Raw genomic sequence first — 16,125 nt, forward strand, 5'->3', positions numbered from 1 at the left:
GTTGGAGTTTCACCAACATTTTTTCACCAAATATCAGACACAGCCAGTGGGGGCGCACGCGGGCCCATCCTGGTTTTGACTGGTGCTGTGGGTCTTCTGAACCTTTCACCATCTTTCCTCATTTTTCGCATCCTGTATTGCTCACCTGGGTCTCCTCCCATGCACTATTGTAGATCTTCCCTGTTCCTGGTGACCAACTGTCAACCATCTGCAAGATGGACTTGTTTCCCCCTCGCAAGCCACAAACTGTTAGGGTGTGGGTATCCAACCATCTAACTCACCATCCCATGCCATCCTAGGCAGGGAGTGGGTGTCTTCAGACCTCACAGCAGCATAGGTGCCTGTGAGCCCAGGTGCACAGTTCTGGCCTTCAAGCCATTAGCATCTGTTTCTACATACAACACTGAATTGTCCGGAAACAACTGGGGAGGATTTTTGCCTTTGTGGTAGATTCTTCATTTATGACATGGGCTTTGTAGAGCCATATCTTATCTAAGATGGTGACACATCAACCTCAGCAGGGGGCTGGGAGATCCTACACTGAATGGGATAATTACATTTTGCAAACTGGAAAGAGATCTGACAAGTCAGGAACAACCATCATGGACAAGCACTAGCTGCACACTTAAGACAAGAGCTTCCATAAACTGCTAGGCTGCTGCTAGGAGAAGATGGAAAAGTCAGTGGGAGTCCAGAGCTCAGTGGACATGGGCAGCAGGACATCTAGAATGTTGTAAGGGGCAGGGCATCCTGACTAGTTGGGTCCAGGGAAATTTCTGGAAGACATTCATGCATTCCTAGGAGAGGCACAAGAAATAAGTTCACTCTGCAGTACTCATCCAATACCATTCATCACTCCATTCAACATACTAACCAGTGCCCAGTATAAGCAAAACCGTCCTAGGCCGGAGTCCTGACAATGTAGCTTTTATTTTAAAAAGTCACCACATAGTAAAAATGCTACAAAACCCAGAATAAATATCAAATTACAAAAGCAAAACAGATCTGGAAACGCTCTTTGCTATATAAAGGCAACAGAGAAGAGCCCCCAAAGCTAGACAAGCTTATTTGTTTGGGTGGGTGGGGCAGGGCAGTGCTCAGGGAAGGACAGTCACTGGGCTACTTGACTGACCTCCACACCAGGCCACAGTGGAGGCCCTTGTCCACAGCAAGCAGGGTGCAGACACCTTCACCTTTGTAGCCTCACTGTTATCTATAAAATTGAGGAGCCCAGCCTGGTACACTGAAAACAGGCTTGGCTTCTAGCCAGATGGCTCTGGGTTCATATCCTGGTACCACTTCACTTCCTGGCTGTGTAAGGCTGGCAGGTACTCCCACCTTCATTTCCAGTGTCTTCCTTCATAAAGTAGGAGTGCCAGTGCAGGGCAGTAGAGGGGGTCTGATGATGGGGCATGTATCATGTGGCCCTCCACTGCAAATTGAAAAGCTGGTCCTGGGGTGGTGGCTCACTGCAGGTGATCCTGGGCAGTTACAAAGTCTAAGACGGACCACAGTAAGGGCGGCTGGAAGAAGCTGAGGCATGGCCTGTGTTAACCAGGAGCCTCTGTCTCCACCCCCTGCCTGAACCTCACTCCACTCCCATCCCCAGAACATGTGGGATATGACCCTTATTCATCAGGGACCCCGGGGGCTTCTCTAAAGAGAGCAGGCAGTAAAGGACCCCCAACACCCTCACCCTCGCTGCCCCAGGCTGATACTTGGCCCCATCCAGCCCCCAAGGGAGGACTGAGGGCCTGGCACCAGCAAGAGAGTTCTAGAAGGTAACTGCCATGGAGGGGGGGTGATACCTTGGGAGCAGCTGGCAGAGCCGAGCACAACTTAACCCGCTTTAATGATGTATTAAAGGCCATCTCTGCTCCCCCAGTGAAGGAGGGACTTCCCTGCACCTCCATGGGGAGGAGGGTCCAGGGAGAGACGCTGAGTTCTCCCAGGCAAGGAGCACCCCACCCCTGGCCAGTGCCAGCAGGGCCAGGCTGGTAGAGCTGTTTCATCCACTTAGCACCCAGTCCCTGGCCCCCACCCAGGCATCCATGCTGGCCTGGGCTTTCACTGTAGCTCCTGGGAGGCCTGGCCTGGGGGCTGGCTCCGACAGCAGATGGCAGTGGCTATTGTGGCCTCCTCACTGGTCCTGCCTGCAGTGTCCATGTCGCAGCTCCTCACCACACACGTGTTGTCCACGGCATAGGCTCCCAGGATGGGGGAGGCCCCCGGGAGGGCATTGCAGCCAGTCAGGGTCCAGCCCTCTTCACAGGCCACAGTGACCTGACATAGCCCAGGGAGAAGAAAGCGCAAATTCAGCAATGCAGGCCACGCCCCCACTTCACTTCTCCTTCCCAACAGCCCCAGTGGGGGCCAAGACAGACACCTCTGGCTCTGGGCCAGCTGGAGCGCCATGCTGCACCTCCTCATAGTGGGTCTGCATCCCAACACCCGCTTCTGCTCCACACCTGATCTTCAGGGCACAGGGGAACCTCCACAGTGTCCACTCTCCACCTGCCCCCTGAGTGCCTTTTCCACCCCATTTCACAGCAACTCCATCTGTCCAGTAGCCCAACAAAACCTCAACCATCCTCCACCCCTCCCCCTACACCATCCACCACACCCACGAGCGTCTCCTGCAGGCCCCATGTCCCTCCACATTTCCCACCAGCCTGAGCCCCACCTCCTAGGCCTGGACCATGGCAAGAGCCACCCTTTATTCTCCCTGCTTTTGCTAATGTCCCCTGAAGTTTCTTCTCAGCTTGGGGACCAGAGTGAACCTGTCCAAACCCATGTCAGATCACCCCTGACCCTAGACACAGCACTGCATGGTTCTCAGGCTACTCAGCAAAAACTGAGGCCTGACTGTGGCCTTGAAGCCCGAAGTGACCTTGCTGTGTCGTCTCTGAGCCTCTCCCCTCCATTGCTAACTCCGCTGCTGCCTCATGGGCCTTCAGATGTTCCTGGTGGCCCCTGGGCCTGCTCCCCCTTACTCTGCTGCTCCTCTGCCTGGTGCCCTTGTGGCTTGTCATCTCCACCAGCTCAGTGAGGGCTCTGATGCCTTCCCACCCATTCCCTGGCCTGCTTCACTTCTGTCCACCATGTGGACAGTACCTTAGCTGACTAACCTACCTGGACTAGAACATACACTCGAGGTGGGGAAGCAGGAGTGTTTATCTGTCTGTCTGTCTGGCCGGCTGGCCGTCTGTTTGTCTGTCTCCCCAATGCCTGGAGTAGCACCTGGAGCTAGCACCTTACCTGTGCACGCCCAGAGGATGGATCTGACCCATCCCTGCCCTCAAGGATGCACCATCAGACTGCAGTCTCTTCACACTGCATCTAACAATGTGGCTAAGCTCCCCTAGGAGTGGGCTTGGGATGCCTGGCCCCTGGGGCCCTGCTGAAGGAGCTGCCCAGAGCCCTGGGGCCACCCTGCCTTGGCTCACCAAGCCCAGCTCTCAGCTCTGGCCTCATCCCACGCCTCGACCTCTTGGCAGGGCTCTCCTCACTCCTCAACCTTCAGGTGTCCCCTCCTCTGAATCCTAGGCTGAGTCACCTCTGTGTCCTCAGAGTCCAGTGGGGCTCTTGTCCTACAGCAACCTCTCGGTTTGCTAAGTTGATCCATCCATCGTGTGCACACACCACCTCTCTTCATATCATATTTATGCATATCCTCCTCAAAGAGGAGCAGGGGCCCAGGCAGCAAGCCTTACTAATCTGGACAAGAACAGAATCAGCCCCCCACAAAAACTTCACAGGACAGATACATCCACCCTGAGGGACCCCAAGCACCCACCCCACCCCCATATCTCCTCACCTGCTCTGCAGGGCCCAGGACCCCATGATCCTTGACTTTGCACTCCAGGCCTGGGGCATGGCAGCAAGAAGCATGGACACTGGCCTCCTTGTGGCCCACACACTGGTCAGACTGCCCTCCAGGCCTCTGCCCAGGTCGTCTGTGGGTGCCAATATCTGATATCTCCCAGTGAGAGCTGCAGCCTGGGGCAGAAGAGAGAAAATTCAGACGCTGGAATTTTGGGGAACGCTCTTGCTGTCCCAGACTGGATCCCATCTCCTTGGAGTCTGAGGCTGGGAAAACCCAGAAGCAGCTCAGAGTACAAAAAGAACTGCTGGCCTGAGCAACAGGATTTCTAAGGTCGTAGCTCAACTCTGCTGCTGACCTGTTATGTGGCCCTGAGAGATCTGTCAACCTCTCTGAGCCTCAGTTGATCAAGAAAACAGTCTATTCTCCATCCAGAGATGGGAAGCCTTAAGTCAGAGCTCAAAGGGCTGAGATGCTCAAACCACCCCAGGGGCCCTTCCCCATCCAACCACCAGGGAGAAGTTCAGGGGTGAGCTTGGAGCTTCCTGGACCACCTAGGGGACCCCCTCCATGGACTGGGAAGTCAGACACACCCGCTGGCTACCCAGCCATGGATAGTGGTCACTCAGCTAACTAAGCCTCAGTTTTCCTATTTGTAAAATGGCCAGAGGAATAGCAACACCTCACTGGGAACCTGTGAAGATGTAGTGAGAATACACATGTGAAGTCCCCGCAGGATGTCTAGCATGTGACAATGCTCTGCACAAGTCAGGGTCATTGTGACTAGAGCTCTGTGTCTGAGATGCATGAACTTAGGGAAGTCACTAAGTATGTCTACTCAGGCTCTTAGCTGCAAAATGGGACTCTATGGGATATTTTTCATAGACAGAGAGAGTCTATGGCTCTCATGACTGCAAATTGGCACATGCCCTTGGGCTTATCTGGTGGGCATCCCCAAAGGGGAGGGCAAGTGGCACATTCTGGGTGGTACAGTGGAGTCCCTGTTCTGGCCAAGGGCTCCAGCCACCTGACTGGGTTCCTTGTCTCACTGCAAAGCCACCCTGCATACAAGCGTGCTCTTCTGTGGGGAGCTGCCACATAGGAACCAAGCGCCCCTTAGCCTTGATGGATGAGAATGTGGAGATGTGGCAAGCCAGTCACGGGCTGTGTGTGTGTGAACTATAAGCATTGAGCACACAAAGTAGACTGAACCGACGTTGCCCCTCTGTTTGAACGGGCCTTGCTCTGGTCTTTTTGCTTGCTCTGCCCTGATCCCCACACAGCTCATGACATGGGTGTGGCCTTCCTAAATGTCAGTCAATCTGCTGACAACAGACATCATGAAGCTATAGACTCAACCCCCTGAAACCTGACCCCTTGCCTCATTTGAATGGTTTCTTCCCAATAAAAGGGTTCAGCATGTCCTCCTTGCTCTCTTTCCATGGACCCCTAAGGTCAGAGGAGCCGTCACAAGACCCAAAGAAGAAGGTATTTCTCTGTCTTTATATGTTATTTCATGCAGCCCAGTTCACCTGGAGTGACTTTGAGCGTTTAGCTGTGAGAGTCAGGTCCTAGCCCTATTCTCTCCTGTACCTAAACCTTTAGTGACTCCCTAGTATAAAATTGAGTATCAATTTTTGAGCTAGTTATTCTATATGGCTCCCCTCTGTCCCAAAACCCTCCTTGGAACACTGATGCTCTGTTAAAATAGAACACTTCAGCTATCTCCCAACTAGAGGGCCATCATCCCTCACTCCCATACAAGCTCCCCATCTATAACTTCCTGCTACCCTCCTGGGCACATTTGTGACCATGGCCCATGAATAGGTACCTATACCAGAGAATGTATTTTAAATCAGTGAGTGATGACAATCATAACAACAGCTAGAGATTCAAGATGGCAGGCTAGAGGAAGGCTGCATTCCTAGTTGCTCTGTGGCTCAGGATTTAAGCAGCAGAAATACTGCTTCTCTGAGAGGTGGATGAAAGAGCATTTCACTAAACCTCAATATTGGATAGTCAAAGTGACTTACAGACTCAGAAATTTGGGTATTAAACAAAGAAGAAGAATACATTGAAGCCAAGTCAGTTGCAGCAGCAGTAGCAGCAGCACCAATAGAAAACCGGATCAGCGGAGAGGGAGGGAGAATTCTGAGAAACACAATGGACAAATTTAATATGGAAAAACCTGAGATCAGAAAAGAAGACTGCCCTTAGCTAATTAAGAGGCTGCACTGTGCACTGGTGCTTGAAAAGAGCTCTGTGTTTACCAACTGACCACAGAGAGCTAAGGTGGCACCATCTTGAGGCGGCCATGTTTGCAGAAACCTTGCAGGAGACAGGAGATCAGAGCAAACACTGCCTCACTGCCCTGGCAAGCACTTACCATGTGGCCTAGGGTGTACCTAGCAGAATGGGAACAAAACAGGAACAGAAAATATTTTACCAGGGGTACTCGAGTCAGAAAAGTGAAGGCAGGAGCCCAACTCCCTTCCCCTGTGACTCTGGTGGCTCACGTGACCAGCTGATGTGGGTTGGGAATCTGAACAGGCAGGTGTGAATGTACTCAGGGACGAGGCCTGGGAAGCCTGGGAAGGGTGTATTTGTGAGAAGCAGAGGGGTGAAGGATTGGCCGCCTTGCCCCATGAGTAGAATCCTTGGGAGGCTCCTGAGATCCATATTCCCAGAAGAGATTGACAACTGCCAGGCCCTGGAATTGTGTTCCTCTAATCTCTCCTGCCAGAACTCCACTAAGAGCTCTTCAGTGGCCCTCCTGGGAACATACCCATCTGGTCTGTGCAAACAAAACTCCAACTGATAGTGCCATGCCATCCTACCTTATACTGGAGAGAAGGGAAGCTGAGAATTATTTGAACCAGGTTTGGTCTTAAGCTACTCTAACAGGCAGCATGGTGAGCAACACAGAAAGAGGAAGGGGAGCCCTTACTCCACTCTCAGTACGTAGCTCAAGAAGAAAGAGTAATAAAAACAGTCAGGCATAGACAGGGACCATCTATTCTCGTTGACTATTTTGACCAGTGAGACAATACCTTCATTACCTTCATTTTCCAATAAGAATCTTCTCTCTCTCTCTCCCTCTCTCTCTCTCTCTCTCTCTCTTTCTCTCTCTCTCTGTCTCTCTCATTTTGTTTTATTTTGTTTTGTGTTTGTGTGTTGTTTCTTCTGTGCTAATTGGTATACGGACATATATTCATATACATATACATATTTGGGTTTCTCATTTTTAGCATTTTTTAATGTAGTTTTTTTTCTTTGCCTTGTACTTTGAGGGTTAGGGTTTTTGCTTAGCATGTTTTGGTTTGGTTTTGTATTGTTTTTGTTTGTATTTTTTTTTCTCATTTCTCTTTGTATCTTCTACTAGAAGCCAAATTCTCTCTTTTCTCTCTCACTCTACTTGGTTACCTCTATTTTTTTCTTCTCCTTCCTTTCCTCCATCACCTGATACATCTCTTCTGCATTCTCTTCGTTCACTTTTTTGAATTGAAAAACATTCTCTACCTTCTTATCACATTTTTTTTCTTAATTAACTGTATTCTTACCATCTTTTAGCACTAATTGGCTTACATACCCCTGCCCCCAACATTAATGCTGTTGCAATTATACTGCTATGGCTGACAGAGTTGACACCTATTGTTTGGTTTAAAGACAGATATAATTCATGGTTACTTATTGTTTTTGCTATTAGCAACTGTTGATGCCACCATTTCTGGTTTTTCGTAGCAATTAATAAAGTAGATGTCTTAGTAGGAACTGGGTATTTATTTTAATGCTATATATTGTTGGCATTAATTGTTGCTATTGTTTGTACCCCACTAATCTGTGAGATGCTGGGAAACTATGGGGACACTACAAGTTCACAGGTGAGGACTCTACTGATGAACTAAACTAAAAAAAAGACAGCGTACCTTGCTCTGCACATGTATCAATGACACTCAATCTTCAGCTATACTTTAACACAAAGAACTGAAGAGACAAAAACCCAAACTAACAACCAGGTCCAAGTAGAAATGGCTAGGGTTCAAGCCCAGGGTCACAAATATAAACATCCACTGTTACAGAAAAAAAAAAAAAACAGAGAAAAATAACACAAAGGCTGTGGATACTGTACCTCCAACAAGGTCTCAATCTAGATCCTCTAAGGCACTGTGGCAGGTGAAGACTGTGTCCTAAAAAGGCCCATACATAAGAGTGGAAGAGAAATAACTCCAAACAGATACATAAACCCACACAGGAATACAACAATATGAAAATATAAGCTAACACCTCTTTAATTTTATAATTCACCAGAAAATGACCCTCCAAATATTGAAGTAAATGAAATATCAGATAAGGAATTTTTTAAAAAAAAAATCATTATCAAAATTATCAATGAATTCCAAGAGAACACAGAAAAACAACTGAATGAATTAAGAAAACCAGTACAGAATATGAATGACAAATTCAATAAGGAGATAGAAATGTTTGAAAAAGAACCAAACAGAAGCCATGGAAATGAAAGACACAATAAATTAAAGAAAATGTTCAGTGGAAAGTCTCTCTAACAGAGGAGCCCATGCTGAAGACAGAATCTCAGAGCTGGAAGACAAAGTGCCCAGCTTTGAACATTCAGACCATATAAATAAATAAATAAATAGGCCTGACCGAACATACAAGAACTCTGGTACAACATAAAGAGACCAAATTTAAGAATTGAGAAGGTTTGTGAGATGTGGGTTGATAGAATGGATAAACTCTTCAGGGAAATGATTATAGAAAAGTTTCAAAGCCTTCAGAATGAGATGGACATCTAGATACAGGAGGGATTCAGATTCCCAAATACACAAGGCAAAGAAGAACCTCTCCATGACACATGGTAATTGAAATACCTAGTAGAGTGAACAAGGATAGAATTTTAAAAGCCTCAAGAGAAAAACATCAGTTCTCAGTTAGAGGCAAGCCAATCAGAATCACTTCTGATTTCTCAGCACAAACTTCATGCCAGGAGGGCTTGGAACAATGTGTTCCAAGTCCTAAAAGAAAAAAGCTGTCAGCCAAGACTGCTACATCCAGAAAAGTTATCCTTCAGAATCAAATTTGAAATAAGAACCCTCCAAAATAACCAGAAAATAAAGGAATTCATGACAACTAAACCAGCACTACAGAACTTACTTAAAGAAATACTTCACACAGAAGAAATAAAAAAATAAACCTCAAAGTTCACAATTGACAAATCTCATTGAGAACTAGCTAAACAAATGAGAAACAGGATCAAACTAAGCATTATAAATAAATCAAAATGGTAAAAATTAACATCCATCTATAATAACATTAAATATAAATGGTCTTGACTCTCCAATTAAAAGATATAGGATGGCAGAAAGGATTAATAAACAAGATCCGACTATTTATTGTGAGCAACAGACACCCTTACAAGCAAAGACAGTCACAGGCTGAAAGCAAAATGATGGAAATTGATTCATGATGCAAATGGAGCCCCAAAACAAACAGGAGTAGCTACTCTCATATATGATAAAGCACATTTCACACCAAAATTAATCATAAGAGACAAAGAAGACCACTCATATTCATAAAGGGAACAATCCAACAAGAAGATATAACAAAATAAATAATTATGTCTTAATCCTGGGTGCAATTAATTATCAAAAAAACAAAAAACACTACTCAAAGCTTCAGATAGACCCCTGTAAAACAATACTGGGTGATTTCAACACACTTCTCTCACCATTAGACAGGTCATCAAGACAAACTCAGCAAAGACTCCTTGGATCTGAAAAATCTTATAAATCAAATGAACCTAGCAAACATCTATAGAGTATTTTATCCCACAATAGCTGAATACATTTTCTTCTCAGTGGCCCATGGAGCCTTCTCCAAAAGAGACCACATTTTAGGGCACCAAGCAAATATTGACAAATACAAAAAAAATTTAAATTTAATTACTTGTATCTTATCAGATCATAATGGTTTAAGATTAGAAATCAACATGACAAACCCTAGAGAATCTATATAAACCATGGATATTGAACAATACTCTTTTTTGTTGTTGTTGTTTTTTATATTTATTTTTTAGTTATTGGCAGACACAACATCTTCGTTTATATGTGGTATTGAGGATCGAACCCAGGCCGCACGCATGCCAGGCGAGTGCACTACCCTTGAGCCACATCCCCAGCCCCTGAACAATACTCTTTTGAATGATGAATGGGTGACATAAGAAATCAAGGGAGAAATTTAAAAATTTATAGACTCAAGGGACTGGTGAGGAAAAGAATAGAAGCACTATATTAGACAATGGGAAACTGAGGGAATAGTGGGGAGATAAGCAAAGAAAAGAAAGTGGAATGAATTACACATAATTTTCCCATTACAGATATGAAAACAACAGTGTACATCCTTAAGAATGTACACTATCGTGTACATCCATAAGAATGGGACTCTAACTAGAATAAGATATAGTCCATGCTTGTATAATTATATTAAAATGGATTCTGCTGTTATATATAACTAAAAAGAATCAATAAAAAAAAATTCTTAGACTCAAATGAGAATAGTGATACAACATACCAGAATCTGTGGGACACTATGAAGGCAGTTCTAAGAGGAAAGTTAAGTTTATAGCTATGAGTGCCTACATAAGAAAATCAGAAAGAGCCCAAATAAACAACTTAATGATGCATCCCAAGGCCCTTGAAAAAGAAGAACAAAGCAATTCCAAAATCAGTAGAAGGAAGGAAATAATTAAGGTGAGAGTTCAATCCAATGATATTGAAAAAGAAAAAGCAATACAAAGGATCAAAAAATTGGTTCTTTGAAAAGATAAACAAGATTGATTTAAAACAACAACAAAAAAATGACGTGCCCTCAACCATACTAACTAAAAGAAAAAGAAAGAAAATCCAAATTAATAAAATTATAAATGAAATGGAGAAGTCACCACAGACATCTAGGAGATCATTAGATCATTATTTTGAAAATTTGTACTCCAATAAATTGGAAAACCTAGAAGAAGTGGATGCATTTCTAGACAAATACAATCTCCCAAAACTGAATCAAGAGGACACAGAAAACCTAAACAGATCAATAAATTATAATTAGATACAAGCAGTGATAAAAAGACAAAACAAAGGAAAGCCCAGGACCAGCTGGATTCTCAGCTGAATTCCACCAAGACTTTAAAGAAGAACTAATGACCGTACTCCTCATATCACTGCATGAAATCGAAAGCAATAGGATATATCCAGATTCTTTCTATGAATCTAGTATCACATTCATATCAAAGCCAAATAAACACATCAAGGAAAGAAAACCACCAATATCCCTGATGAATCTTCAAGAAATACATTAGCAAAACATGTTCACCGACATATTAAAAAGATTGTACATCATGATCAAGCTGGTGTTATTCCAGAGATGCAAGGATTGTTTAATACAGGCAAATCAATAAATGTAATGTACTTCATCACATAAACAGAATTAAGGACAAAAAAATCACTAGGACATCTCACAGATGCAGAGAAAGTTTTTGAAAAAAAATTCATCACCCACTCATGATGAAAACACTGAAGAAACTAGGGATAGAAGGAACATAGCCCAACATCATTAAAGGCCATATATGAAAAACCCAAAGCAAACCTCCAATAAATGAGGAAAAACTGTTATGGTTTGGATGTGATGTGTCCCCCAAAGTTCACGTGGGAGACAATTCAAGAAGGTTTAAAGGCGAAATCACTGGGTTATGAGAGCTTTAACCCACTAGTTGAATCAATCCCCTTATGGGAATTAATCGAGTGGTAACTACAGGCAGGCAGGTTGTGGCTGGAGGAGCTGGGTCATTGGCAGGTGCCTTTGGAGCATATATTTTGTATCTGGCCAGTGGAGACTCTCTCTGCTTCCTGATAATAATGTAAGCTGCTTCCCTCCACTACACTCTTCTGCCATGATGTTCTGCCTCACCTTGGACCCAAAAGAATGGAGTCGGCTGTCTATGGACTGAGACCTCTGAAACCATGGGCTCTAATATAAACTTGCCTACCCTACAGTTGTTCTGGTTTTGTCTTTTAGTTGCAGTAGAAAAAAAAAAGATGACTAAAACAGAAATTGGTACCAAGAACCGGGTCATTGCTTTAACTAAACTGACTGAATGGTTCAGAAGCTTTTTGGAATTGGTTGAAGGAATGTTGAGATGTGTAACAGTGCAAGCTGGAAATGCTTTAGATTGTTTTAAGCAGAGCTTAATGGCTGATGTGTTGGGAACTCAGAAGACCAGGATGCCAATAGGAAGACAGGGCTCATGAGGTTTTAAAGGAAAAGGAGGGCACTATCAGCAATTGGACTACAGGCTTGTTATGTTCTGGCTGAGAAGTTATCTGCATCTTGCCTATGTTTTTAAACTTTGGGTGAGGCTGATTTTAAAAGTGATGGACTTCTTAATCTGGCAGAAGAAATATCCATGCAGCATAGCATTCAGGCAGTGGCATGGATATTGCTGGCAGCTTTAAATCAAGTTTGTTTTTTTTTTTAATCAAGTTTTTTTGTGTGATATTCAGGAGCAGAAATATTTGAAAAACTTGGACTTGAAAGGTGGGAATAAAACTGGTGTTAAGGAAGTTATAGTTATTAAAGACATTACTGCCACTAAAGAAACACCAAAGATTTTGCCCAGAGACAATGGGAAAGATGGCTTGAGGGCATTTCAGAAATTGGCAAGATCATATCCATCTCAGACTCAAGTAAGTAAAAGTAAAACATCTCTTGGGAAGAGACCAGTGGTGTACCCTTCTTGCACAAGGAAGTTTTTTCAACATGCTCAGCAACCCAGACACTCAGAGGCTGCTACAGTGTCCTTGGAGGCTCAAGATGGGAGCGACCTTGGTGTCAACCACATAGTCCAGGTTCTGCAGGAATGCAAGATGATGGAGTTAGGAGGTTATGGAGGCGTCCATCAAGATTTCAAAGGAAGGCCTAGGAGACCAGACAGAGTACAGCAGCGTCAGAATTCCTGCAGACAGCCCCTGAGAGGACAAAGCATGGAGATGTGGGGAGGAAGCCAAAGCTGCAGTGGAGATCTCCAAGATTAGGAAATGCCAGTAATATGGGATGTCATCCTAGGAAAGCTGCAGAAATTGACCAGAGACAAGCCAACAGAAAAGCCACTTGGGTTGCAATCAACATGGCTGCAGGTGAGGAGCAAGTCCTTTGAACAGAACATCTCCATGCCAAGTGCCCCAGATGCCAAACATGAAGCTACAGGACTTGTTTTCCCAGCTGGATTTCAGTCTTGCTTTGGTCCCATTCCTTCTTTCTATGCCCCTATTTTTCTGCATGGAAATGTTTATTCTGTACCTTTATCTATTGGATACTTGTAAGTAGCTTTTGATTTATACAGGAGTTCACAATGCAAGCTTGTCCTGAGTCTCAGAGGAGACTGTGGATTTGAACTTTTAGGCAATCTTGGAACTGTTCAGACTATGGGGACTCTTGGAAATGGACAAAATGTACTTTATATTGTGAGATGGTCAAGGGTTTGGGGGCTCAGGGGTGGAATGTTATGGTTTGGAGTAAAGTATCTCCCAAAAGCTCCTGTGAAAGAAAATGTAAGAAGATTTAGAGGAGAAATGATTAGGTTATGAGAGCCTTAACCCAATCATTGAATTAATCCCCTGGTGCAGATTAACTGAGTGGTAACTGAAAGTGGGTAGGTTGTGTCTGGAGGAGGTGGGTCACTGGGGGTGAGCCTTTGGGGTATACATTTTATACCTACTGAGTGGAGCCTCTCTCTCTGCTTCCTGATCATCATGTGAGCTGCTTCCCTCCACCACTATCCTACCATGATTTTCTACCACTCCTTGAGCTCTGAGGAATTGAGCAGGCCTTCTATAGATGGAGACCTCTGAAACCGTGAGTCTCCAAATAAACTTTTCCTACTCTGCAGTTGTTCTTGTCAGGTCTTTTAGTCACAGCAGGGAAAAAGCTGACTAAAACATAATACATGGGGGAAACCTGAAAGTATTTCCTTTAAAATCTGGGATTAACAGGATGTCCACTCCTGTTTAATATAGTGCTAGAAATTCTAGCCAGAGCAACTAGGAAAGAGGAAAAAAAGAAAATGAATTTTAAAAAAAAGGAAAGAAAGAAGTCAAATTATCACTTTTTGCAAATGATATGATCCTACACGTAGAAGATTCAAAGAACTCGACCAAAAGACTGCTGCAGCTAATTAACAAATTTGGCAAAGGAGCAGCTTACAAAATCAACATACAAAAATCAATAGCTTTCCTATATATAAACAATTAATCTGCTGAGAAAGAAATGAAGAAAATAATTCTATTCCCAAACGCCTCAAAAAAACACACACAAAAAAACTAGGAATAAACCCAAACAAGGAGATGAAACACTTCTATAATGAAGACTACAGAACATTGAAGGAAGAAATTAAAGAAGACCTCAGAAGATGGAAACGTTCCATGTTCCTGGATAGGAAGAAATAATATTGTTAAAATGGCCACACAACCAAAAGCACGATACAGATTCAATGTAATCCCCATCAAAGTACCAATGACATTCTTCACAGAACTTGAAAAAACAGTCCTAAAATTCATTTGGCAGAATAAATGACCCAGAAAAGCCAAAGCAATTTTAAGCCACAAAAAGCAATGCTGGAGGCATCAGAATACCTGACTTCAAATTATACCAAAGAGCAAAGAGCTATGGTACTGTCATAAAAACAGTCACATAGACCAATGGCACATAAGAGAAGACACAGAGACAAACCCACACATCTACAGTCATCTGATCCTTGACAAAATTGCCAAAAACATGCCTTGGAGAAAAGACAAATTAACAAATGGTGTTGGGAAACTGGTTATCCATATGTAGAAAAATGAAACTAAGCCCTTATACCCCGCACAAAAATCAACTCAAAATGGATCACAGACCTAGGAATTAGATCAGAAACTATTCAACTCCTAGAAGAAATCTTAGGGTCAACATTCCAGCATTTAGGCATAGGCAACAACCCTCTCCATAGGATCCCTACAGCTCAGGAGGTAATGCCAGGAGTTAATAAATGGAGTGGCATCAAGTTAAAAAGCTTCTGCACAGCAAAGGAAACAATTAGGAATGCAAAGAGAGAACCTACAGAGTGGGAGAAAATACTCCTAGCTACTCTTCTGACAGAGGATTAATATCTAGAATATACAAAGAACTCAAAAAACTTCACACCAAAAGGTCACATAACACAATTAATAAACGAACAAATGAACTAAACAGACACTTTTCAAAAGAAGAAATACAAATGGCCAACAAATACACAAAAAAATGTTCAACATCATTAATAATTAGGGCAATGCAAATCAAAACTACACTGAGATTTCATCTCACACCAGTCAGAATGGCAGTCATCATCAAGAACACAAATAATAATAAATGCTGGACAGGATGTGGAGAAAAGGGAACACTTTTACACTGTTGGTGGGACTGTAAATTAGTACAACCTCTATGGAAATCAGTATGGAGTTTCCTCAAAAGGCTAGGCATGGAACCACCCTACGACCCAGCTGTCCCACTCCTTGGTATTTATCCTGAAGAATCAAAGCCATCATGTATAGTGACCCATGCATAATCATGTTTATAGCAGCACAATTCACAAGAGCCCAACTATGGAACTAGCCTAGGTGTCCATCATTGTCTGAATGGATAAAGAAAATGTGATGTATATGCACACAATGGAGTTTTATTCAGACATAAAGAAAAATGACACCATGGCACTTGTAGGAAAATGGAAGGAACTAGAGGCCATCGTCTTAAGTGAAATAAGTCAAACTCAGAAGGTTAAGGGTGGAATGTTTTCTCTCATTTGTGGAAGCTAGAGAGGAAGAAGGAAAAGAAAGTCAGGGGTGGGTCTCCTAAAAATCAAAGAGAGGTCAATAAAGGGCCAAAGGATGAGAGTCGGGAGAAGAGGAAACTGCTGGGGAGTGATATTGGCCAGATTACACTGTTATATTGTGTGCATGTATGAATGTGTGGCAACAAATCCCATCATTATGTACAACTATAAGGCACCAATTACAAATGTGAAAATAAACAATAATAACAGCAGCTAGAATGTATACAATCCCAGCATCAGGCTCAGTGTATAGCACCCATCCTCTCCAATTTACTAATGAGGAAAGTAAAGCACAGAGCTGTTGATTTACTTGCCCAACTATTGAGCAGGAGAGTGGAACTCTCAGGTTCATTCCAGGCCCCGGAGCCTGCTCTACCCTGCATCTGCTGCCCTGGGC

At 43.8% G+C, this 16,125-nt stretch overlaps 1 protein-coding gene across 1 annotated transcript in view; it reads right to left on the bottom strand.

The window, feature by feature from the left end:
- Positions 1 to 911: 911 nt before the first annotated feature.
- The window catches only part of PCSK9 (proprotein convertase subtilisin/kexin type 9), a 30,461-nt gene continuing 15,247 nt past the window's right edge, over positions 912 to 16,125 (bottom strand). Inside the window, exons 11-12 of the mRNA XM_081306590.1 lie at positions 3,818 to 3,999; positions 912 to 2,283 (exon numbers count right to left, since the gene is read on the bottom strand). Of these exons, the coding sequence (XP_081162716.1) occupies positions 2,068 to 2,283; positions 3,818 to 3,999 (398 nt within the window). The 3' untranslated portion in view covers positions 912 to 2,067. The remainder of the gene's footprint in view (positions 2,284 to 3,817; positions 4,000 to 16,125) is intronic.

This window comes from Spermophilus citellus, assembly GCF_964194105.1.
Source record: "Spermophilus citellus genome assembly, chromosome: 9".
Taxonomy (NCBI): domain Eukaryota; kingdom Metazoa; phylum Chordata; class Mammalia; order Rodentia; family Sciuridae; genus Spermophilus; species Spermophilus citellus.